The 26047-nt window shown below is 37.5% G+C and overlaps 1 protein-coding gene across 1 annotated transcript in view; it reads left to right on the top strand.

The window, feature by feature from the left end:
* The window catches only part of LOC146003814 (acyl-CoA Delta-9 desaturase-like), a 54052-nt gene that overhangs the window by 22266 nt on the left and 5739 nt on the right, over window positions 1–26047 (top strand). The window contains exons 2-5 of the mRNA XM_083142234.1: window positions 5195–5397; window positions 10827–10957; window positions 19895–20100; window positions 23178–23363. Of these exons, the coding sequence (XP_082998360.1) occupies window positions 5199–5397; window positions 10827–10957; window positions 19895–20100; window positions 23178–23363 (722 nt within the window). The 5' untranslated portion in view covers window positions 5195–5198. The remainder of the gene's footprint in view (window positions 1–5194; window positions 5398–10826; window positions 10958–19894; window positions 20101–23177; window positions 23364–26047) is intronic.

Below are 26047 nucleotides of genomic sequence, written 5' to 3' on the forward strand. Positions count from 1 at the left end.
AGTGCACTCGTTACATTTGGCGCCGCGAACATGGGACGGCAACTTTTGTCATGTCTTTCCAGGAAAGCCAGGTTGCGAGAGCGGTAGAAATTTCGTTGTTATATACGTCATGCATAAAATTCTTGTGTTAGGTTCCTGATGATTTGTGTGTTTTTCGTTTTGTATTTCGAGGGTTATTTTCATGTATTTGTCGTATGTTCACGTGTAAGGACACGTTTTTGGGCGTAATTGGTAACAATAGGGCAGATATTTTTTCGGCGAAAGCAGCAAGGGCAGCTGCATAGGGCATTTTTATGTACTTTTTGTGTACTTTTTTGGTTGTTGGCGTAATTTATGGCTTCAGGCTGAGTTGCGGGATAAGGGATTCCCGACGGACCTCCTTTTTCTTTTTATGTATCGATTTGTAATTCACATTTTGTGTGAGCTCGCGTAAGTTTGCTTAACTGTTCCAAAGTGCGACAGAAGATTGAGCAGATAATTAAGGAAAGGCCTTCATGAGATTAAGAAATCGTCGTATAGACTGTTTGAACAAGAGTGACGTCATGATGGTTTGCGAGGCTTGTGGAAAGGAATTTGCTGATTTCGAAATCAACAGCGAGGGGGCCAGACCGGTTTGTCTTCAGTGCAAGGGCCCGTTGGAAATGGAAAGGGAGATACCAAGTGCCCAAGGGTGTACATCGTCACGTGCGGACAGCGACCACAGCAAGGAAGAAGATGACGTAGGAAGTGGCAGTGGTTCCAACCAATTTCAGCTGGTTCTCCAGATGCTCCAGGGAATGCAGACCGAGATGCGGACCAACATCCAGGGAATGCAGACCGAGATGCGGACCAACATCCAGGGGTTGGAAACCAGGATGCAGACCGACGCACGAGGGATGGAAGAACGCCTCCAAGGGACGGTTCGCGCCTCCGGAGAAGAAATAAAGCAACAACTCCTTCAGACGATCCAAGAATCCGAGGCTCGAATCGAATCCAGTATCGCCAGGACTGACGTTCGCCTCAATGAACAGGAAGCCAAGGTGGCAACACTGGCGCAGAGCGTGCGTGAACAGGAAGGAGCTTTGCAACACATCGGCCAACAATGTGCACAGCTGGAGTCAGACTGCACTCGGAGCAACGATGCCCTCGAGCGACAAGTACGGCGAGCGGCGAGCGTAGCGGAAGGGAATTCCGAAAAGATAAAGGAAATAGAAGAGAAACTGCAACGACTGAACGTAGCCGACGTCCCCGGATCATCGCGAGAGCCGGCAGCTATGACGTCACCACAGCCAGCTGCGGTCCCCTCGTCTTCAAGGCGCGCAAGTGACGCAAGGCCGGCTACGCTTGTCAACGGAGGAAGCGAAGTGGAACCTGGACTACATCTTCCATCGCCGCGACCGTTCGAAGCCCAAACTTCAACCCGGGAAGATATACGATCTGAACCAGCACCGGCGAGGAGGGCTCTGTTCCCGCCGGAATATAAGAAACATTTCAAGAAGTTCTCCGGGGCCGACAGGATTTTGCCGTCTGCCTTCATCGAAGAATTCGAAGCAACAGCCCGGGAGTTAGGACTTGCGGATGGAGAGCGATTACTCGTGCTGAAAGGCCTAATGCAAGATCGGGCAAAGAACTGGCTGGATCGGAATGAAATACACTTTCATTCATACTCGGCGTTTAGGGAAGCGTTCTTGACACACTTTCAGCGCCCTATGCAAGTGGAAAGGATGCTCATCCAGCTGAGGAACGAGAGGTACGACAGGAACGGGGGACTTACTTTTTCGCAATATTTCTGGCGTAAGTTCAATGTGTTCCAAGCTCTCCAGCCACAGATGACCACCTCGGGGATAATTGCGGCCCTAATTTATCATTACCCGCAAGAGATAAGACGGCATCTCAACGGGGCGTGCGTTTTCGACGCAGAAGCCATGTCGCTCACGCTCGAGAACCTAAACCAGTGCGAAGAGGAACGCGAGAGGATGCGGAGTGACAGATGGAACAAAAGGAGACGACCGGAGGAAGAAGGAAACCGGGGAAACAAGCACCCACGCGTCCATTTCGTCCAGAGGAGGTACGATGGGCAGCAACGCGCTCCAGGAGCCGAAGTCCGCCAGTTTCGAGATGATCCGCCTTCGCCACGACAGAGACGCCAGTATCGGGGACAGAGACGTCGAGGTGGTCAAACTCCTAGGTCACCGGGTCACCATGGCAACAGCGGCGACAGCAACTTTTACAACGGGCGAGTGAACAATGGTTATTATCAACGTCACCCCGACAGTAGACCGGAGAGCCCGCGTTCTGACAACGGGCACACAAGGCGCAGCCCGCCGAGGGTTCAAAGGAGCCCGACGCGAAACGCGAACGGTCCGAATCCCAGCAACACATCTCCACAGCCGGGGCCGTCAGGTCGTCAGCGCCGAAGGGAGGAATGGGATGGCGAAACATGGTTAAGCGACATCGCGCCATTCTAGAAGTATAAAATAACATTGCGCCATACCCAGAGTGTATAATATGTATATTTATTATGTAAATTGGAGGTATCATTTATGTCATGTGTTTTGTGTTATCGAACTGGTTTATTTTTCTTGTACAGGGTGTTAAAAAAAATTGTAGTCAAAATTTCATGCCCCTGAGTAGTAAAAAATTTTATTCGCCTACAGAATTTTTTTGATCGGAAGGAGGGCGATATGTCACGGTATCTAGTGACATGTGAAACGCAGTTCGATATAAATTATTTTTTTTATATATTGATTCATTTTATGCACAAACATGAAAGTGTGAGGTTTGATTTATTTTGTGAATAAACTTGTATCCGAGCCAGACGTCGGGAGTTGGGGACGAGTTTTTCTTGAGTGACAGCCGCCGCTTAGAACATGACATATTTCCACCAACGCGGAGATAAGGAAAGATTATTTTCGCCGCTACCGGGCTCGAGTCGCAGCAGGCGGGCTAACCCATGTTCACGGATGACCAGAGATATCAGCTGGACCCCACGCCTGCAAGTATCGAAGACGCCTCGGTGACCGAGTTTCAAGACAATGGACACAGGTCATTCGCATCTCCTCCAAAAGCGAAGCCAAGCTACCTGAGCGTGGGTTTCAACGGACGAATTTGATTCTCTTATAAATATACGGTGCTACCATCCCAGAGACAGTTTTTGACCCGGATTTCACAGAGAGAGCATCTCCGCGCTACACTCTCGCGTGATCATTGCTTTGTGTCCGTGAACTTTGTTTCCTTACGTACTGTGAGCAACTTGCAGATAGAGAATTACCAGTGTGCGCCTTATTTTGGTGAAGATTACGCGGTGATTTGTTTTTGCCAAGCGTGGACTACATAAGGATGGAGGGCTAAAGAAGATAGAGAAGGGAGGCCGTCGCTTCCCTGACACCCGCAACGATGCATCGCCATCTTCCGACGAAGCCAGTCAGCCAACGCCAAAGACGACACCAAAGCCAACACTGCCCAAAGCCCGAAGGACGACTCCAGAACGACGCCGATCGAAGCCAGAGGGAGAGATTGAAGGACGACTCCAGAACGACGCTTCCAGAACGACGCCGAATCGAAGCCCGTCGCCAGAGAGATTCTGAACCGACGCGTGACCACGTACACCCGACGCTAGTGGCAAGAGGAACACCCGAAGTACAAAGGAGGTGCAAGTACACGAGATCGTCGCAATTATTCTTCGTCGCGATCGACCTCGGAGGACAATTTCGCCACAAAGGAACCGTGTGCAAGTCCCGCGTCCAGGAGAGATGAATGACCACGCCATGTAGCAGAGTCTGGTACAGTATACTTCAGAGGGTCTCATGTACATGTAAACGTGCGTCGTTAGTATCAACACCGTACAGTTAACGCCGAAGTCTCACTTATTTGCAAAGTTACTCAGGAAAACCCAAACCTAACTTCCGCGTCTAAAAATTGTTTTGGTATTGCTATAAAAAAGGGTAATTTCATGTTCAGATGTTCTAAGTTAATTGTCTGCATTCAGCGTTAGAAGCTCCATTTCATTTCTTTAATATTTAGTGTAAATTGTCAAAGTGTGCTCCATGTCTTGTGTAACCGACCGCCCCGTCGCGCCATTTAATTTGTCAATTGTTGACTGATGAGTCCTTTTTAATTGTGGAAAGCGTAGTTGTTTTTATTGCAAGGTCGTGTGCGTGAAATAGTATTATTTGTTGCATAGTGGTTTTTAAGGTAATTTTTGCTCGCGCCGACGATTGATTAGAGTATTCCGGCAGCTGGAGCCAGTTAAGTTTTTGCATCCCCATGTAATTGTGTAGTTGTTCTCATTGGACGAGAGAGGCTTATGTGTAATACCCCCGTCCGAGAAATTTGTATAAAGTCGTGCTTACGACTCGATGCACACGTCCATTCGAACGAAAGATTTAACCACGCCGACCCAATTGTCTTAGTTAACCGCTTTCCGAGGGCTGGCACTTAAGTTAATTTAAAAGAGCACAGGAGCTGGCAGACAAATGCCCTAAATTCACATAAAGGTTTAAAAATTAAAAGGAATGATATGTTAATGAGATCCATGATTTGTATCCATACTTCACATATAAAAATACCTCATGTGTGTGAAAGAGAGATAGAGTGAATGTTGTGAGAGTGAGGAGGCTTTGTAAACAGTTGTTGATTGCAATATTTTTGTTGTTACAATATATATTCACTTTTTACCGTTCGTCAGTGTTGTTATTTGACGTTTTTCAGGTACCAGATATTATGCTATTAGTGTTTTATGATTGTTCGAATCTACATATCAAAGGTAAACAAAACAGTGTAACTTTCCAAGGTATTAATCTCCGCCTCGCAATAGTATGACAATAAACGACCGTCTCAGTACCGAACTTGATAACTGGACCGTGAGTCACGACCGGTTTCCCGTACACATAACGACGTTTGGCCCCGTGCCGGGGTATGATTGACACGTCATTTCGGGGACCGTGAGTGCACTCGTTACAATTTTTCAAAGATCTTTAGGTCATCAGAATCCGGGCCCTGCATATGATACACCCTGTATAGCCATGCACTGCAGATTCTTTGTTGTCACTGTAACATAACGTTAGCACTCTACGGAAACGGGATCGTGCTAGCAAGGAAGCAAAGCTGTGTGTTTTAAACATAAGTTGTTTCAAACACTTTTGTTTCAAACATGCCAACTCTGCCAAACCTTCATTATATTGTAAAGCTAAACTAAATTATTCTGTTTTTGCAGCGCGATGCCACCCAACAGCATTGTGAGCCCTGTGCAGCAGGAGGAGACTGGAGCCCTTCAGAAAGACCCTAAGGAAGCGAAGGACTACAGTTGCCAGGAGATCCGATGGTTCAATGTCTTCAACATCGCCATGGCCCACGTCTTCGGGCTGTGGGGTCTCAGCATGATGTTCACCAGCGCCACGGCCTACACTAACATGTGGTGTAAGTAGTGATTTAATTTAATTTAATTGCCATCTACAGAGAAAGGATATCTCCAATTACAGAGGCATTAATATAACATAAATAAAGTAAATATTAATATAAGTAAGATTAAATATCATGCATACATATTACACAGATATAATTATAACATAAGTATACTTATATAACGTAGAGTAATGATGTGCTCGCATAAATATAAATATAAAAGATGGTATATATATATATATATATATATATATACACACACACATACTTATATCCATAAATCCACAACCACTATTATTATTAGAGAATATAGTATAAAATCACATTTCTCATGAATACGTATGTAGATTAGATTTGTTCAGAATAAATATAACCATAACAGGATGGAAACAATAATGAAATAAAATCATACACATATTAATGGACACACATCCATAAGCTCATCCGCATACATATATTTACATTATATATATATACACACACACACACACATATTTTATGTGGATATAGGAATACATATATAACATATTCTACGATAAATAATAAATACAATAAACAATCAACCATTTGTGAAAGTATCTCTGTTAAGTATGGCTTTTCTAGCATTTTTATATTCCAAAATGTTAAGATTAAAATCAATATTTGGATTTGTGGATGTTATTCTATTATACATACTACTCATTGTAATTAATGGTGATTGTACTTTTCAGTTTTAGGGATATTATATAGCAATACATTTCTTATTCCTAAATTACATGTGCTAGCATTAAACATATTTGGTGAAGAAACTCTCTATTATCCAACAACCCAGTTATAATTTTATAAAGAAATATTTGTTGTCCTAATTCTCTTCTGTTGCTGAGTGTCATACATGATACAAACATATTTAGCAATGTATCGACAGAGAACTCGAAAAGCATGAAATCAAAGTTGATATCGTATATTTTTGGTTCCCTTGAAATGGTCGTGTCTGGCCTGTTCAATTGATGCATTTTTAGTGCGTCACACGGAACAGTAGCTCATGAAAGTAAGTTTCGATGCATTTAACTGCGGATTTTGATGCACTAAAAGAGTTTAAAGAAGCTTTTGCACTTTAATGTGTTACTAGTCACAAAATTTGATTTTTGTTATTTAGTGTCTCATTTCTATCACTTCTGACTAATCGTGACCATGAGGATGAGTGATGATTAAATTAAATTGATGAAGGAACACTAAAAAAGATCACCCAAGCAGAATCCTGGACCCGAATTCGAGCACTTCGGCGGCGAGATCAATAAAATATACATAGGGTAAGGTGGTACATTTTCGATCACAAAAAAATAAATTCAATATAACTTGAAAAAAACAGGCACCAAAATTACAGTTTTTGTGCCAATGAAATGCTTACCTTTTACTAAAGACGCTGACATTAATAGTTCTGCTACTGTAGACAGCAGAACGAAATTTCGGTCGGATAAAATTTGATTAGAATTTTACCTTGGTACGTACAAATCTGATCACCGTGCGGTACAATTTGGATCAATATTGAGTGAAGAAACAGTATCCTTAATATTAGCTACAACTGCAACTTCTTCTATGGCGTAGGCCTACAGGATCAAAATAAAAACAAGCTGCATGTTCTGTTAGTTTAATAACTCTGTTTAACTACATACATCGTTACGCAGCTACCCGCACTTCCTTCGGTGTCAATCCCAATCCTCTCCTCTCCACAATTGCGTCTTCCATCTGCTTGGAGAAAACTGTTGAATGGACAACATCAATCCTGGAAGGGGAAGTAACACTCACTGCTTCTTGACCTGCCATCGTTTCTTTGTTTTGGAGGGTGACAAATGGAACATGATAAAGTTACGATGCTCCGTGTATAGATAAGTGTCTCTCTAGAATACTCTGTACGGCATTTTCGAGAACTCGGGACGAATACTGTTGATATACCTTCTTCGGTGTTCGTTTGCGAGGCATCTGTAAGAATAAATTGAACAACGCATTTACTTTGTGAAGTAATGTGTTGCATGCGTTTCGGTAATGGAACTCAAACTGTATACTTCGCTGATCGAAATTGTACCATTTCCGCCGATCGAATATGTACAAGTATTTCTGTAGTTCCCTCATCTCTCACCAGATAGCTACAGATGCCACATGCTACAGCCACCACATGCTCGTCCACGTTTGACCTGAATTTCGCTGTCCTACGTGCAAGCATATACACGGGGCACGCAAAATGACAGGCAGACGTTTATATACAAAGCACCTATTCCATCTCCAACGTATGCACCTTGACCATACAAAATTATGTCTGGTTCTCCGTGTTTTCCGTAGAATTTCTCGATGTTTCTGCGCAACACACCTGACACCCCACGCAACAACTCTCACTCCTCAAATCAGCGTTGTCAGTAACAGGAAGCAAAATATTCGACATTTTAGAACGGGTGACCGAAATAGTACCTATATCGAAAATGTACCACCCTACCCTATTATGTGTTAATTGACACATTTTGGGGTCTGCGGGTACAATACCAGCCAGATAGTGCTTGGGCGAGAGTGTTGTGTGTGTATGTTTTAGTGGATGGAATAAATCAATCAATGACACTCAAATCTTGCACGAGGATTGTCAAACTTAGAGAGAAACAAATCCCCCCCGATGGGGAATTATTTTTATTGTTGTTGTTGATGCTCTTGTATTAATGCATTTAATTTTTTACAACTAGTAAGTTGAGACTAGTTCTACAGGAGATCGAACATAGGGCGGAGACGATACTAGGGGTCGGGGCAAGATTGGTGGACGCCCCGAATGACCAGTGCCTCACTTTACTGTCAAAATTTTAAAACCAGATTTAAAATATGTTGTTTTTAGCCCAAATGTGAATTTCGTGTGATAATTAGTACATTAAATTTAACTGGTCCTCAGAGAGAGAGAGTATGCTTTCCTTTCTTTCTCTCTCTCTCTTCGCACGCTCTATCACTCTACTAAGTATTATTATTATTATTATTATTATTATTATTATTATTATTATTATTATTAAAGTGTTGTTACTGGCCTGATTGATTACACTGCGTCATACAGCCACGACACTATCGAAAATACCTAATAACTCCATAATATCTGCTGTTCTCTTACTTGCTATTATTTTGAATTTTGTTGTCATTGCAGATAGGGACTGTTGGAAATAGGATACAAATTCGAGACTAGTGGCGAGCCCAAGACTTTTGAGAATTTAGGGGGGGGGGTCTATGAGTTCAAGGCTCGGAAGATACTATTAAGATAATATAATTCTTATTTTAACAGTAAAGTGTGTCTATATTTTGCAGTCTTTACCTGCAAAGACGTTCTTTCTTTAAACCTTCTGGGCCAAAGGTTATCCACCCCCTTTGAGCACGTCACTATGAGAACAACTAAGGTAAACCGGTGTATTAAGGACCAGGGGGCATTAAGGACCGTGTGCTAGAATTCCATAAAAAGCGCAAAGAAATACGAAGCGGCAGGCGCACCAGCCGTGTGCACGGCCTGTGATCCTCTTCCTGGAACGTCTACTTTACTAACAGCTGCAGAAGAATCACAATTAGAGGAGTGCTTCATTCTAGAACAGGGTGTCCGAATGGGACTGATAGTTTTTAAATGTTTGTGGTTTTAATATGGATAGAAGTAGATAAAAATAATAGAAAGCATTTTGAAGATAAACTCACCAAGTTTCATTGGTAGCAGTTACAACTCAGCACAGCTCAGTATAGTTCCACGTGAGCTCTTTTTGTGAAACGGATGATGTCCAAGCTGAATTCAATTTCTCTCCACGTATTCTGTAGCATCAGAGGCGTGACAGAAGCAATCGCATTCCTAATTCGGTCCTGCAGTTGTTGTAGGTATCGTACCTTTGGGCCAGAATACACAATGTCTTTCACATAACCCCAAAGAAAAAAAATACAGAGGGGGTAACATCAGGCGAGCATGGTGGCCAGGAAATTGGCCCATCACGGCCTATCTTTTTTTGTGGAGCAACCAATAACAGGAAATATGGCCCTAGATATGCTCGAAAACTTTGCAGTTCCCAATTACGTCATTTACAACCTGCAGTGATATTCCAAATAGATGGTGCCCCGCCACATTGGAGCCTACAAGTGAGGGAGTATCTTAATAGAGAATTTCCTGATCGTTCGATAGGCCGTGATGAGCCAATTTCCTGGCCACCATGCTCGCCTGATGTTACCCCTCTGTACTTTTTTTCATCATGTCAAGTGTTTTCCTGTGATACTTAAATTTTGAGAAGGTCGTTTACGGACGGTTGTCTGGGTAGAGCTTAAACCTGTGATTGGGTTGAAACGTGGAGAGTATCGTCTCACTGGAAAAATATCGAACGTCACTTTGAAATAGTCCGTTAAATTTAATTAAGTATAGTCAATGGTTACCCTCAGTGGCGGCGATTGGGACGCCAAACTGGGGCCAGGACAGTTTACTTTCCCTTGGTAAATAAAGTTTAGCATAGTGCGGGGGCAACGGCCCACCACGTCCCCAATTCGCCGCCACTGGTTGCCTACTACGATGCAAATTGGCGTGATTTGCTCCAGCGAATGACCTACTCCCATAGAGCACAGCGCACGCACATGTAAATGCATTTATATTACCAGGTTTCAGAGGACCAGCCAAGTAGGTACCATAGCAAGAATAACCTGAGGTTCACTTGAGTTGTACAGTTGCTTGCAATAAAAATGGGACAACTAAATCCTTGAATGCTCGATTCATTGCAATGTGTCACGTGTATTGCATAACTATACGGTGTTTTGCGAACATCAACGTCAATAGCAAATTAGGTCATCGTCGTAGAGTTAGGCAACACGCACAACGCAGTATGGTGAAGTATCTATTTATGTCACTTTATTGCCAGTAACTGTACCTAGCTGTAAAGTCTGGGAGTGTGGCAGCACTCTACTCCGAAGCAATGTTATTTGGCGGTCGCAACACTAAAAGCTTCAGAAAACATGCCAATACCAGAGCAGTTGTAGGTTTCGGCATGAATCCTCGATTTTGGCCCAGGCTGTTACGTCACTAGGAAGTAGGCGTCGTGATTGGTCGCTTGCGGGGTTGTTTCACCACAGCAGCTGCGCGGAACAGCCAATCAGACGTGCATGTGCTTGAAATTTTCCCGCGCCCTTATTCTATTGGAGGCCGGGAATAACGCCAGGTACTCGAAAGAGCCAATCAGACGTGCATGTTCTTGAAATCTACCCGCGCTGTTATGCTATTGGAGGCCGGGGAAAACGCCATGCGCCCGTAACAGCCAACCAGACGCGCTCTCATGTTATTGGAGGCGGGAATAACACCAGATGCTCCAAAGAGCCAATCATACGAGCATGTTCTTCAAATCTTCCCGCTCTCTTATATTATTGGAGGGCGGAAATAACTCTGGCCGTATTTTAGTAAATGACAAATTATATTCTGATTTTGTTATTTTCAGGTATTTTCATGATGATCTTCTCTGGAGGAGGCGTCACAGTAGGAGCCCACAGACTATGGGCGCACAGGTCTTACAAAGCAAGATGGCCGCTGCAATTGATTCTCATAAGTGCGTTCACGATAGCAGGACAGGTAATACTATAAAATTCAATGCCACAGAAGATCTATTCACATTAACGTAGGATATTTATGAGAGCATTCAATATCCTCAAACCTTTTGGATCTGAGCCATCCCACTAAATGTCTAGACTATAAATTTCGGTCCGAATTTAGCGACAATTTATATTACGTGTTTTAAGTACGAGATATGGCAAAAGCAAAAACGTAATTTCGATAATGTTATCATGATTCATTCCAGCGCAGTCGGTTAAGTCCAAAATTAACTTACAAAATATGGATAAAAGTTCAGTCCGCAGATGGTATAAAATTATGCATAATCAATGGTAAATTTAATGTTTATATAGTGACGTAAAATATAATCTAACATAATAGTATGCTCACCACCATGATAGAGTTGCCAAGTTGGGAAAATTAGCTTCAAATTGATCAGTGGGTAAAGTTTCCAATCCGGAAACTAGTTGTCTGTGGTCTAGAATCCTCTGCAGAATCAACCTAACATTGATAATGGCGTGATGAAGGAGACGAGATGAAGGAAATATTCTGTGTTATAGTTTACGGTTCGTAGATTATGGAGTCGATGTGAGAATGTGAATATGATATACGGAGGATTGCCATTGTTACGGAATTATTGAAAACTCGCTAATATCCCAACAGTTTACATGCTATCCTCAAGATTACAACTTACGTTGAGTATTGTTGATTTTTGTCAAAGGAATATCAATTAGACTTATGGCAATTTTAGGGTATATTTTCATAATTCCATAACAATAAAAGAAAATTCATACCTATTTCAATATGTATCAGCAATGATAGAAAAAACAAAAACTAACTCAGGCACCAGCACATTTTTCTCAGAAACCAGCCCTTTTTTTTCTTATGGCAAATATGGTGTAATATAGCTATGAATCCAACTAGAATAAAACTACATACAGTAAAACCTCATTAATCCGGACTCCGATAAGCCGGACTTTGCTTAATCCGGACAGGCAAAAGGCAAAAAAAGAAAGCAGAATGCAAGGTTTTAAATGTGGCTAGAAGTCAACAAGAGAACTTCCCAAAGAAAAGGCAGTCAACCACTGATGAAATTCTGTTTCGCGCAGACTTTGTACTGTACTGTATAGTGTATTTAGACCTATGCCCTTTAAATACACCATAATAAACGTGTTTAGTTGCTATAAACGGAGTTTAATGCACTTTCTACTGTTCTTTTAGGTTATTTCAGTTAATCCGGACTTTCGTTAAACCGGTCAACTTATCTCCCATTAGTCCGGATTAACAAGGTTTTACTGTATTTTGAAATGTGATCTTGAAACATTTAATTTATAAACTAATACAAGATTTCATTAAAAGTAACTAAAGAAGGCTCAACTGGTAACAGCATTGATTGATTGAATTCTAATATATATGGCCGACTCTACATATCGCCGCAGATTTTTAATTCAGCTGGTAACAGTGTCAACAATATAATAACATGTTTAATATTCTGATTCAATTACACACCTGATACATAAACATTAAAAAACACATACTCGTTATTTTTTAAAAAAAGTCATAGAAATTTCCATAAGCGAACTTGAAATATTAAACTAAATTTTTAGCACTGAATTTGAAAATTCAGGCGGCAGGCGAAAACTTTGAGGCCCCATGGCGATCGGGAACTATGTATTTTTCCACCCCTGCGTATGTGTGTAGATCTTCGGTGATATAATAGAGGTGGAGCAGGAACGTATCTAGAAAGATGTTTCGAGGTTGTCAAAATAATAATAATAATTATAATTATATTAAATTAATTAAAATATTAAAATTAGTTAATATATTTTTATTACATGAATAGGTAAATGGACGGTATAAGAATATTGATATAACAGCACTTATTCATTATCTAGTTTATCTGTAGTTAAGATTGGCAAAATTTGTAAAAAGAAAAGGAAACTGCCCTGGCAAGGAAACTAATGTGAAATTGATAAAGAATTGAAAATGTATTGAATATAAGGAAAAGGATGTTTGATACAGTTGAAAAATAAAGTTTCTGATGATAGTAATAAATGTTGCATAAATCTTTTTTGGTACTGTCGTCATTCAAAGTCATATGATCACAATATAATCCTTGCCTTCCAATAAGTTTGGAGGAAATACAAGTAAATAACCCTATAAGAAACAAGTATATTATCATTACTTAATTTTAGTTATTTCATTATTCTCATTATTTAATTTTTTACTTAGTAAATCTTTCTGAGGGGGTACTGACCCCCTGGAATCCCTAAATACGTCCTTGAGGTGGAGATAATTAAATTAGTTAAGATAACCTGATATATTAGCAATCTACGTCGTTAAGACCTCCAACAGACGTATTCTCGAACTAGTAAGAAAATTAACCGGATACCACATTTAGAACCAAAAGCCCTTCAACATAGTATATTCTAAACAATTGATTCGTATTTGTATTTTTGTTATTTTACTTCGCTTTTCTGCCACATCTTTCCAATCGCGAGGACGAGGATGAGGATAAGAACACCCGTGCACAGAGTGGGACTCGTATCCGGAAACTTTGGCGGCGAGTTCAAAATTCAATCACATAATAACACTTGCTGTAAACAATTGTTTCATGTGTCCCATTTTTACGTGTTCAATGTGTCTAGAAGTAGAGTACTGCATTGAACCACTTTCGCTCGTTCGAATATATAGAATATTCATTCATTCATATTTTATTGGTTTTAGCTGTTATACCAGCTCTACACCAAGTGTCCTAAAAATATGTCATGCATGACACTGTTACACAAATTACAAATTTTGAATATATACAGTTTTCTTATACATAATTTATCTACATCATTATCATACAAATTTAAAATTGATAATAAATACAATTGTTATATCTGGTGACTATATCAAGTTACACATTTTGAATATTTACAATTTTCATATGTCTATATTAATATCATGAAAAAATCTACAAATGATAAATACAATTGTTACATCTGGTGACGATATTAAACAGGATAAAGAAGTTGGAAGAGGTATTCCTTTTTTTATTAGATTCTTGAATAACATCTCCCTTTGAGTGGTATAAAGTGGACATTGAAATATAACATGATGAGCATCTTCCTGATCTAGATTGCACTTGCACATAGGTGAATTTACTAAATTAATTTTATATAAATGGTGATTTAAAAGTATGTGTCCTGATCTCAATCTTAGTATTAAAACTAAAAACTTTCTGGGTATATTAAATGTATAAAACCACGGAGTCTTATTGTTTAAATTTAGTACATTTTTATATAAATGACCCATATATGTAAATTTTTGTTTGACCCATATCTCCCAATCTTGTTGAATTTTGTTTTTAACTCTTGGTAACATATCTGTATGTGATAATAATATATTCGTTCTGTGATCCATAATTCTTGCTTCTTTAGCATTTTTATCTGCCAGTTCATTATAATGAAACCCTGAATGTGCTGGTATATATGCAAAATGAATTGTCCTTCCCTCTGTAGTTAACTTACCATACAATCTTTTTATCTAAAGTACCAATGCTGATGCCTTATATAACTTTTTATATGAAGATTGCACACTGTACAAAACACTTTTAGCATCTGTTAATATTAATATCCTTTTATCTGGAATATTATTTATGTACATCAATGCACGATATATTCCATATGCTTCTGCCGAGAAAATAGAACACTCTCCAGGTAGTCTAAACTTTTTAATATTTCCATTTGAAGAGTCAATAAAAGCACATCCTACTTCTTCTTTATTTTTTGATGCATCTGTGTATATGAATCTATAATTCTCCCAATTTTGTAAATATAATTGAATATTTGCATAACTTGTTAATGAAACATTCCTTACCGGTATTTGATCATATGAAATTTCATAAATTGGATGTTTGCTATGCGTTATTATTGTAGAAAATAAATCTTGAAATTCTATTTTACATTGTAGGAAAGTTGAATATTGTCCCTTTATTTTGTTATCTTGATATAAAATCCATTGGTCTTGCATAAGTTTATTTACTGGATGTTCTTGTGTTTCCCAGCACTTGAAAACGAATTTATTTGTAATCCATTTGCATCTATACTTAAAAGGTTTTTCTATGGATTCTAAATAAACTCCAACATTGGGAGCTGAATTCATGAGACCCAATGATCTCCTCAAGACTTTTCTTTCTAAACTATCTATCTTAGATAGAATTCTTTCTGTAGCATTTCCATATATACTGCATCCGTATTCGAGCTTAGGCCTAAAAAAGTTTTTGTAAAATAAAAGCATTATTCTTGGGTGAGCACCCCAATTAGTATTTCCTAAAATTTTAAGCATGTTGAAAATTTTTTCACCTTCAGCTTGTAAATACCTTATATGATCCATCCACATTAATTTTCTATCAAAATTAATTCCTAAATATTTTATTTTATTTTGAAATGGAATACCAGCAATTTGTGTCAACGTATTTGGATATTTATGTTCACTTTTGTTATTAAAACATACAGCTGCTGACTTGTTCTGTGATATGATAAAGTTCATTCTCTCCAGCCAACATTTCACTTTATAAAAATTATTTTCTATTTTCTGAATACCTTCATATGGATTACAAAATGATCCTAATATACACAAGTCGTCTGCATACTGAATTATTTTTATTGTAGAATTATGAAATTGAAATATTCCTCTCATATATATATTAAATAATAATGGACTCAGTGGACTTCCCTGAGGTAATCCTTGTGAAGTGGTACGGGGCCCACTAAGTGTGTCCTGAAACCAAAATCATATTTTCCTATTTATCATCAAGTTCCATATTATCTTCATAATTATTTTCGGAGTATTTGTCTGATTTAACATATCAATTAATATATGAGGATCAACGCTATCATATGCACCTTGTATATCTATAAAGTGAGCAAATGTATATTGTTTCTTATACATTGCATTTTGAACATGCAATGTTAATGTTGATAATGCATCAATACAACCCTTGTTTAGCCTAAAACCGAACTGATAGGGATAAAAATATTGTTCTTTCTCAAAATACCACTCTAATCGTTTTAATAATAATCTTTCAAATATCTTCTCAATTGTAGGAGCCAATGTAATAGGTCGATATGATTCAGCTTCTTTCGGATCTTTAGTTGATTTAAGTATAGGTAGTATCAGATGTGTTTTCCAGTTTTGTGGCACATTTCCACTTCTCAGAATATTATTATAAACATTTACAAGTACTTTTAATGCATTGTCCGATTGATGTCCTATCATTTCATACGTTATTCCGTCGTATCCTGGAGCAATTGATTTTATATTACTTAGAGTTTCTCTTAATTCTTGCAATGTTATTTTTGAATAAAATTCATCACTGGAACTTATATTATTTATAATCTCGGTTTTTTTATTTCTTACATAACTAGGTGTAAACTTTTTTTCAAAATGTTCTTGCCAAGTTGTTGTTATAGGTGAAACTCTAGTTTTATGTCCTTTTTTAAGAATTTTTTTTTCCAAATTGTGTTTGTTTTAACAGATGGTGATAATGATTCACAGAATTCTTCCCATGCTTGCCTTTTTGCTTTATTAAAGATACGTTTTGCTTTAGCAATTACTTGTTTTAAATTTATCCAATTATTTGGCAAAGGTTGTTCAGCAAATATTTCAGACAATCGTATTCTTTCTTCTTTTGCATCTTGATACTCATTATTCCACCAACTTATAGTAGGAAAGTTGTTTTTATTATTAATTTTCTTCCGTTTAGCTACAATATCCATTGCATACGTTATTAATTGTAAATAACGTTGACACGTTATGTTTTGTTCCTTTTTAATATCTTCCATTGCGATATAAGAGTCCAAAATTACAGAATATAATTCCCAATCGATGTTTTTAACCTGCCACCTTCTAATTGGTAATGAATATATTTTAGGTACTGAGTGTGCATCATTTAACAGTGTAATGAAAATTGGCAAATGATCACTACCCCTATTCACAAAATCTACTTCCCAAAACAATTTATTTATTATATTATTTGACACAATAGTTAAATCTATGGCTGTTGGTGATTTACCATTCCATGGATAATGAGTAGCTGACCCATCGTTCATGAAATGTAATGATCGATCACTAATCCAGTCCAAAATACTACATCCTAATGCATCTCTATAATTACAACCCCATGCTTCATGATGAGCATTCATATCACCTGTGTCGTGGACATAATATAATAATTCATTAAAGTGTGTTACTTTAATATGTTGAGATTTATAACTCGATGGAATATAAATTGAAACTATTGTACACTCTAATGTGTTCATCTTAATTTTCACTGCTATTAATTCTACATTAAATAATTTTATCAACCCTAATGATTCTGGTAATGTTACTCTCTTAAATTTTATACTTTCATGTATATATAAACCTACACCTCTTGTATCTTTAGTATGTAAATTAGATATTAACTCGTAATGAGATATTTGATAATATTGATGCTGTCTACCACGAAATTCGGACAAACTCAATATACCTGGATGATGTTCATGTATAATTTGTAATACCTCTAATCTTCTAGCTGTAAATGAATTTATATTCCATTGCACTATAAAAGACATACCTATTTATCCTCTTAACTTTCTGATAATATTGCAATTATCTTTCCTATAATTTGTTGCATTGAAATTAAAATCTTCTGTTTCTTCCTGGAATCATTTAAATCACGAACTGATTCAATCATGTCTGGTAAAAGGTCCAACAATGACTGATATATTTCCTTTTGTCTACAAGAAACTGATTTACGATCCGAATATCTTCTGCAATTTATATTGTCCATATCTTGTTCTTGCTTACTATAAGGGGATTCTCTCAAATATACTGGATATTTGTATTTTATTTGTTCTTTTTCTGTGTCTGATGAGGATGAAGAATCCACATTCACATCCTTTTTGTTTTCCCGTGGGAGTTGTACAATACGTCTTGTAGCCGTTTTCATAATCTTCTTTGGAGGTGATGTAACAACTTTGCTGTATTGTACTCTCATTTTTTGACCACTATTCTCTTTTGATATTTTCTTTTGTTCCGCCATTTGAGTTACAAAACTCGCACAATAACTCTCTCTGCCCTCCTTGCAACTATCACTTGTTGGTGCATTCTTCTCATTCACATAATTCTTTTTGATTGGAGGGAATTCCAATCCGCTTCTTCGAACAGTTTCATGTTGAAATTGATCCCTAAATAATTTAATTTTTTGTTCACATGATATATTTTTTGAATTATTTCCCGTCACCATGCCTTTTGCTTCATAGTATGAGATGTTTTTCTCAGCCATAATAATTTGAATTTGCTTTTCATCCTGATATTTTGAGCACATTTTGTTGCAAGCGTTATGATCTCCTTTGCAATTTATACATGTTTCACTCATTTCGCAGTTTCCTTCGTGATAATCTTGGCCACATTTATAACACAATTTTTTACCCTTGCACTGTTGACCTGTGTGAGCAAATCTGAAACATCTATTACATTGCAACACTGGTTTCACACGTGGCACTACCTCAACTATTTGTTTTCCAACTGCTGTGTATTGTGGTAAAACTGTCCCCTTAAAAGTTACACATAAGACTTGAGTAGGTTTAAGCTTAAATGACCCATCATTCCGCCATATTTTCTTCTTCATTCTTTCCATCTTAGTCACTAGCACTGAGCTTTCTATATTGCTTTCCAAATACTGCATTTCAAATTCTGTGGGTATTCCAAATACAAGGCCTTCCTTCTCCACTAAAGATTTAGGAATTCTGGCATTTACTCCTAACTTGTCTAATAACACTTTATTTTTCACAAAGTTATTAGCTTCTTGTGACGTGTTGAATAATGCTCGAACTCTATTTCGTCCACTTTGATCTACATACTTTACTTTCACATTATTATCCATCAACATATATCCAACTTTAACTGGATGCAAATTTCCTAACTGTTGGTTTCTACTTTCTATTATCACTAAATAGGGTTCGTTGGCACCTATGTCATACTGGTATATTTTTTCTTCATGATTGGTAGTGTGTTCCATCCTAGAACTTTTGTTACTAATTTCATTTTGTATTGTATTGTTCTTTCTTTTATTCGGCCCATTTACTTTGTGTGAAATGTCCATAACATCATTTACATCATTTTCTTCATGTTTTGAATCAGATGATATTATATCAATATTATCACTGGTTATAGTATTATTGCATATAGCACTATGTCCGTCCTCAACAATATTGCTTCCCTTTTGATCCATTATGATAAATAAACGAGACAGTTAAAGCACATCTCTAATACAATCCAAAGGGATATTGAAAGTCTTAAATTGTAAACGATTTGATTATTATCAATCAACTTTTGTCCTTTCCTATCACAATAGGTAATAATCTAAACACTACTTAATCTTACTACACAAGTCCTTCAATTAAATCCACATAACATTCGATTCAATCTAGCGAATAATCTTGCTTATTGAACCAATACGCCATTTTTTCCAACATTCATATATAGAATACCAAATATCATTTCAATATCACAATAATCGTACAAATATGTGTAAAATTGGTGCTGGTAGTTTCAGCCCATAATCATCTATTCACTTTCATATATTGCTATGAATTGGTAAGATACACTAAATTACAATTTAACATGAAAATGATGACTATGTTCACTTGAGTTTCAATTTCACTTCGTCTTTCACTTCACGAAGCATATTTGAAGGTCCACTACCACAGACAAATTACTGTTGTACGTAAACTACTGGGCTTCGAGCGTATACCGATCGTTTGCCTGTTCGAGCGTCATTCGCTCGAGCGAAGAAACAGTCAATTCCGTAAGCCATCTAGAGTCATCCGTGCGAACTATTAGATCGAGCAAAAAAGCCTCGATGCAGCACACTATCTACAATATATTCTTCCATGGCAATAACCAGTATTTTTTTCCTTATTCAAGAATACAATCTACGAGTGGGTAAGGGACCACAGGGTGCACCATAAGTATAGCGAAACAGACGCCGATCCTCACAACTCCAACCGAGGTTTCTTCTACTCCCACATTGGGTGGTTGATGATGTCCAAGCACCCTGAAGTCAAACGGAAGGGAAAGACAGTGGATATGAGGGACATAGAAGCCAATCCTTGGGTCATGTTTCAGAAAAGGTAAGAAGCTCTTACTAGTAGTAATAGTACGTTTTTAAAGATGTTTTTCAGGCACTAAGATACAACTGAAATATCCTTAAATATGCTAAACTCTTTTGTGAGAAAATCAGAAATGCAAATTACGAATTTTTAAATATAACCTATATTATTTTTTAATGAGTTTTTCTTTGTTTCATCATTTCAAAATTTGTACGATGTATCACAAACCATGGCATAAGGAGAAAATTTCGAAGGACGCACATAAAATGTCGGTGCTTGGTAGAGCGAGGGGCAGGGAAACCACAATCTTGCCTAGGCCGCCAAAATATAAGGTAGGGGGCACAAATATCGTCCCCTAGTCACTTTTACTTACCTGGAGACCATATTGAATTACGTAAGAGCTCCCAAGTTTTATATAACCTTCGTCAACTATCTTTCCACCTGGAAACCAAGTCAAAGCGCCTGTATAATCAATTGTTAGTGCCTAAAAACAATAATCACCTATCGCAACCCCCCTCCCTAAAGCGTGCCTAATTTCGTCCCCCCAAAACAAGGTCGGAAAAAAGAGTAAAAACAACAATAAATGTAAGTTTTTCTTGTTTCTAAGATGAGCCTTTAGCCTTCGAATCAAGTATCAAAAAAGAATGCACCGTTTTTGGCGCCGGAGCATGTTTCGTGGAGCCATATGAAACATTTGTGCAGCGTATCCTGTGGACGAAATTAGGAATATGACGGGGGACGAAATTAGGGACAACCCTCAAACTACCTTTTCAACAAGTGACCTTGACGGAACACAACGCATACACCCTTCTATATTAACAACGTACCTTCGCCAATGACATACAAGGAATATAAAACCTACACTCACACTGGGCGTAAATGACTGCTAACAATGACATTACAAGAACTCAACTTATCACGAAACTGAAACTTCTTTATTACACCGGACCATAAACTGTCTTGAGCCCAAAATGTTCACAGTTGGCTCTGTTTGCCTTCCCAATCCGATTGCGCTCCTAGCTACAGGGCCGAGATACGGAGGGAGACGGAATTGGGTGCGGGGACAAAATTCTGGTCCCCTACATTATATCTACCGGGCTGCAAAATTCATTACGTGACACCAAATCAAAAAAGTAGATGACTCGTGGGTGCTGTTAGACACGCGAGTGCAAGGAAAGTCAAAAAGCTCATAGAGCTACATGGGACTAGTATAGTCATTAGTGCGCCAATTGTAAGAACAAGCTCTTACTAGTTTTACCTGTGAGGTTAACCCTAAGTTAGAAAGACGTCATGCATGGGCGGAGTTTGAGCTCTTGCTTTGGGGGGGGGGCAGACTATGGGAGAAGCATATGATGTACCTGAGGGTTATTGAATATCCCCTAGTTTATAAGGGGTTTGGAGGTCTAACACTGGAAATAAAAAAAAAAAAAACTACAACTTAAAAACACTTAGTTTTAGGCCTTTTAGATTTGAAAATGTTAAATTTCCTCGCTTAAGTAAACAAATATTAATTAGTATATTGGTTGTCAGTTTTAAAAAGCAAAACAGTACGATTATTGCATTTTGCATTTCATTAAATTTTCATAGATACAATACTCGTTACTTTTAAAAAGTTACGGTACAATAGTAAGCTTCAGTAATTTTAGAAAAATTAAATTGAAAAGTTATTTTGATGCCCCAGCAGTAAGTGTTGACTCAACACAAAGTAATTTTACGTTTTTCTTTCTTGAAACTGTACACATCAATCAAATCGTCTAAGACCCGCTGTTGCGGCGCAATTACCGCACATGCCATCATGCCAAACGTCAAGATGTGCGGTATGGCTTCATAACAAAAATGTAGTAACTAAACTTAATCATGTATTATTTTTTTAGTCTTCTTTTTAACTTGGGGGGCCCTGGCCCCACCAGAACTCCGCCTATGACGTCATGTCTTTTCTACGAGCTACAACAATGCAGTGACGTCACATGCAAGTGGCAGGATAATAACTCAAGCTTCGCGATAAGGTTATTTTCAGTCTAATTGACTATGACGGCCACATGTGAAAGTTTTTATACTATACTTTTTGCCAGAAAGTAGCTTTGTAGCGTGTTGGCTTTCAATTTTGTTTAATACGCTAGACCAGTGGTTCCCAAAGTGTGCGGCGTGGCACCCTGGGGCGCCGTGGCTAGCTTACAGGGGCGCCACGAAATGTTCCAATATTTTCACTGAAATGATATGATTGTTCCAAATATGTGCTTATTTAGTACTTTTTACACATAAAATGTTCCTGAATTTGAAATATGTGTTTATTTTTTAACTTAAGGCAAGCAACCTAACCACACTGACTGAGCGTTCCAAGTGTTAAATAGGCTACATTTTGACTGAGGCGCCGCGGGAAAATCTTAAAACACTAAGGGCGCCGTGAAACGAAAAGGTTTGGGAACCCCTGCACTAGACATTACAGTGACTGGTTTTAGTAATGCATTTAATAAAGAATTACGGATCTTATTATGAGGGGTGCATGTATGTTTCACCAGAACAACAGCGATTTATGTATTTACCTATCCTTAAGAACACAGTGGCGCAATTATTATTATTGTTTGCAGTAAGGCTGCTCTTATACTTGTACTTCCATTAATGATTTTGCATTTCTGTTTTTCTCTGTATAATGTTAACATTTATAAAATTATTCAATGCCTTCTTTCTTATATTGTGCCGTTTGATCGTGTACCTGTGGAGCGGCTTGAACCACGCCAGTTGCCTGCGAAACACACTGAAAGTGTAACCTTAAAGATATGCGTGGGTTGAGTAATCTACCCAGTCAAAATCTTCCTGATTTATATTTTTATGTCAGACTTAAGGTGGACACATAACAGGTGAGTCAATCGCAGGTGGTGAAAAGTTATTGGTTGATTAAAAGTGACGTCGAGTGAACGTTGGTACTTTCTTTCTGTCTCGATTATTTTACATCGTTGTTCTACCTGTTGGTTTCATGTCAACTATAAGGGCTTCCGGTTTCGCAGCGCTTTACACTGACCATATTGAGGTTGCTGGTGACAAAAGGAATATTCGCCAGTGAGTTAGCAGAAATATGTTAATTGTCCTTCTCTTAATAGGTTCTTTGTTCCCTTCGGCTTCCTCTGGTGGATTTTCATCCCAATTTTCACTCCGTACTACTGCTGGGACGAAGATCTCTTCGTCTGCATGATGGTACCTGGCTTCTTCCGCTACGTGGGGACACTCAACATCGCCTTCCTTGTCAACAGCGCTGCCCATCTGTACGGGAACAAGCCATACGACAAGTAAGTCCCTTCTTTCACTATTGCCACGTCTGTGTCTGGGGAATTTGTTCATAGCCAGAGGTTGACGGTCATTATGCTGTCGGTTTACAGCCCGTTTTGGCGTTTGTATTTGCAGTAAAAATAATGGTAGTAACGATCTATTTTCACTGGGAGGTAGAGGGAGGATGGCCACTCTTTGACAATGATAAAATTCAAATATAATTCCCAGTTTTCAAGGCCAACTTTCAAAATTCAAGGGTACAAGCAGATGTTTTCTCTATTTCAACCGCCTCTCACAACCAACACACATACACACACACTAATATATTAACAATTTAATCTAAAAATTATAATTCAATTTAAGGTGCGGAGTTTGCACTTGTTATTTCAGACTCGAAATACATCTACAAACACAAATAACAAATGTTACGGGATATACTGATAAACGAAAAATTGTTAACTGCATAAGAATTTCAAACTCAAATTTACCCATCAACTTCGAGATATCTTATCTTGCAATAATCGTCCGTCTGTCAGATAAATTGTTCTGCAATGGACACTAACAAACTAAACGGTTACAGAGAATTCTGTTTTACACTCCTCACAAAAGTTTGGAATATTGCTATATTAGGCATTAGGTGATTGGCATAGCCTGGGAATGCAACAACATATGGTATCTGCCTGTCTGCTGGAAGTTCTTGGGTTCTCGCCGACATATGCCACTGTGCCTATTGCCTAATATAACAATATTCCAAACATGTTGTGCCTAATATAACAATATTCCAAACTTTTTGTTCCTAATATAAGAATATTCCAAACTTGTTGTGCCTAATATAACAATATTCCAAACTTGTTGTTCCTAATATAACAATATTCCAAACATTTTGTTCCTAATATAACAATAGTACATTCTTTTGTACCTAATATAACAATATTCCAAACTTGTTGTTCCTAATAACAATATCCAAACTTGTTGTGTCTAATATAACAATATTCCAAACTTTTTGTTCCTAATATAACAATATTCCAAACTTGTTGTGCCTAATATAACAATATTTCAAACTTGTTGTGCCTAATATAACAATATTCCAAACTTTTTGTTCCTAATATAACAATATTCCAAACTTGTTGTGTCTAATATAACAATATTCCAAACATTTTGTTCCTAATATAACAATATTCCAAACATTTTGTTCCTAATATAACAATATTCCAAACTTGTTGTGCCTAATATAACAATATTTCAAACTTGTTGTGCCTAATATAACAATATTCCAAACTTGTTGTGCCTAATATAACAATATTCCAAACTTGTTGTGTCTAATATAACAATATCCCAAACTTTTTGTTCCTAATATAACAATATTCCAAACTTGTTGTGCCTAATATAACAATATTTCAAACTTGTTGTGCCTAATATAACAATATTTCAAACTTGTTGTGCCTAATATAACAATATTCCAAACTTGTTGTGCCTAATATAACAATATTCCAAACTTGTTGTGTCTAATATAACAATATCCCAAACTTTTTGTTCCTAATATAACAATATTCCAAACTTGTTGTGCCTAATATAACAATATTTCAAACTTGTTGTGTCTAATAAAACAATATTCCAAACATTTTGTTCCTAATATAACAATATTCCAAACTTGTTGTGTCTAATATAACAATATTCCAAACTTGTTTTGCCTAATATAACAATATTCCAAACATTTTGTACCTAATACAACAATATTCCAAACTTGTTGTGTCTAATATAACAATATTCCAAACTTTTTGTTCCTAATATAACAATATTCCAAACTTTTTGTACCTAATATAACAATATTCCAAACGTTCATTCAAAGCTCCAAAAGTAGATACACATACTGCAACCATGACAACCAAGTACATCAATATGTCAAAATAATAATACAATAATAATAATAATACTTTATTTAAAGTACTGAGAACAGTTAAAAGAACTTTATACAGGACTGTGTCACAAAGAGTAATATCAAAGGATTAACTCATAATGGTTTTTACAGCAAGTCACATCCTATACCTAAATATAATATTTTATTGGAAATCATAATTGAAATCATCGATTAATAATTTTATAAATTCACCGCATTTTTTCAATTTTACTGATAATAATGATTTTTTGCTTGTTTTATATTTTGGAACGTTATTGCATTTATAAAGTATTCACTATCAATCCTATTTGACGAAATGTTTTTTATTAATACATTAATTGTATTTTTCCTTCTTGAGCTCAAGGTTGTTAAATTAAGTAGCTCCAACTACTCCATATAACTTAGTAATATGTAACTTTACTTCATTTTCATACAAAGTAATAATAATTATTATTATAATAATAAATAGTTAATAATAATAAAAAATATAAATCCTAGCCCAACTTGGTAGCATATAGCATAGTTTCACAGTTTAAACAGCACTTCTCCTTATCACGAGGTTGGAAACACTGCTCCTATTTGAACTTCCTCCTTGGCACCGATGGCTACCGAAAAATAGGAAAATAAGCCAAGAATGAAAGATAATCTATAGCTACACTACTGTGAACTTTACTGAAAGACAGTGGCGTGCCCAGGAATTTCGAAGGAGTGGGTTACGTAAACTTTTTTTAATAGTCAGCCCTCATTTTATCTTCTCTTTTTACTTTTGAGGTGCTTTTATCAGGAATACTGGGCCAAAGGGGAGAG

Source organism: Lepisma saccharinum, chromosome 20 (genome assembly GCF_977018435.1).
Source record: "Lepisma saccharinum chromosome 20, izLepSacc3.1, whole genome shotgun sequence".
NCBI lineage: Eukaryota > Metazoa > Arthropoda > Insecta > Zygentoma > Lepismatidae > Lepisma > Lepisma saccharinum.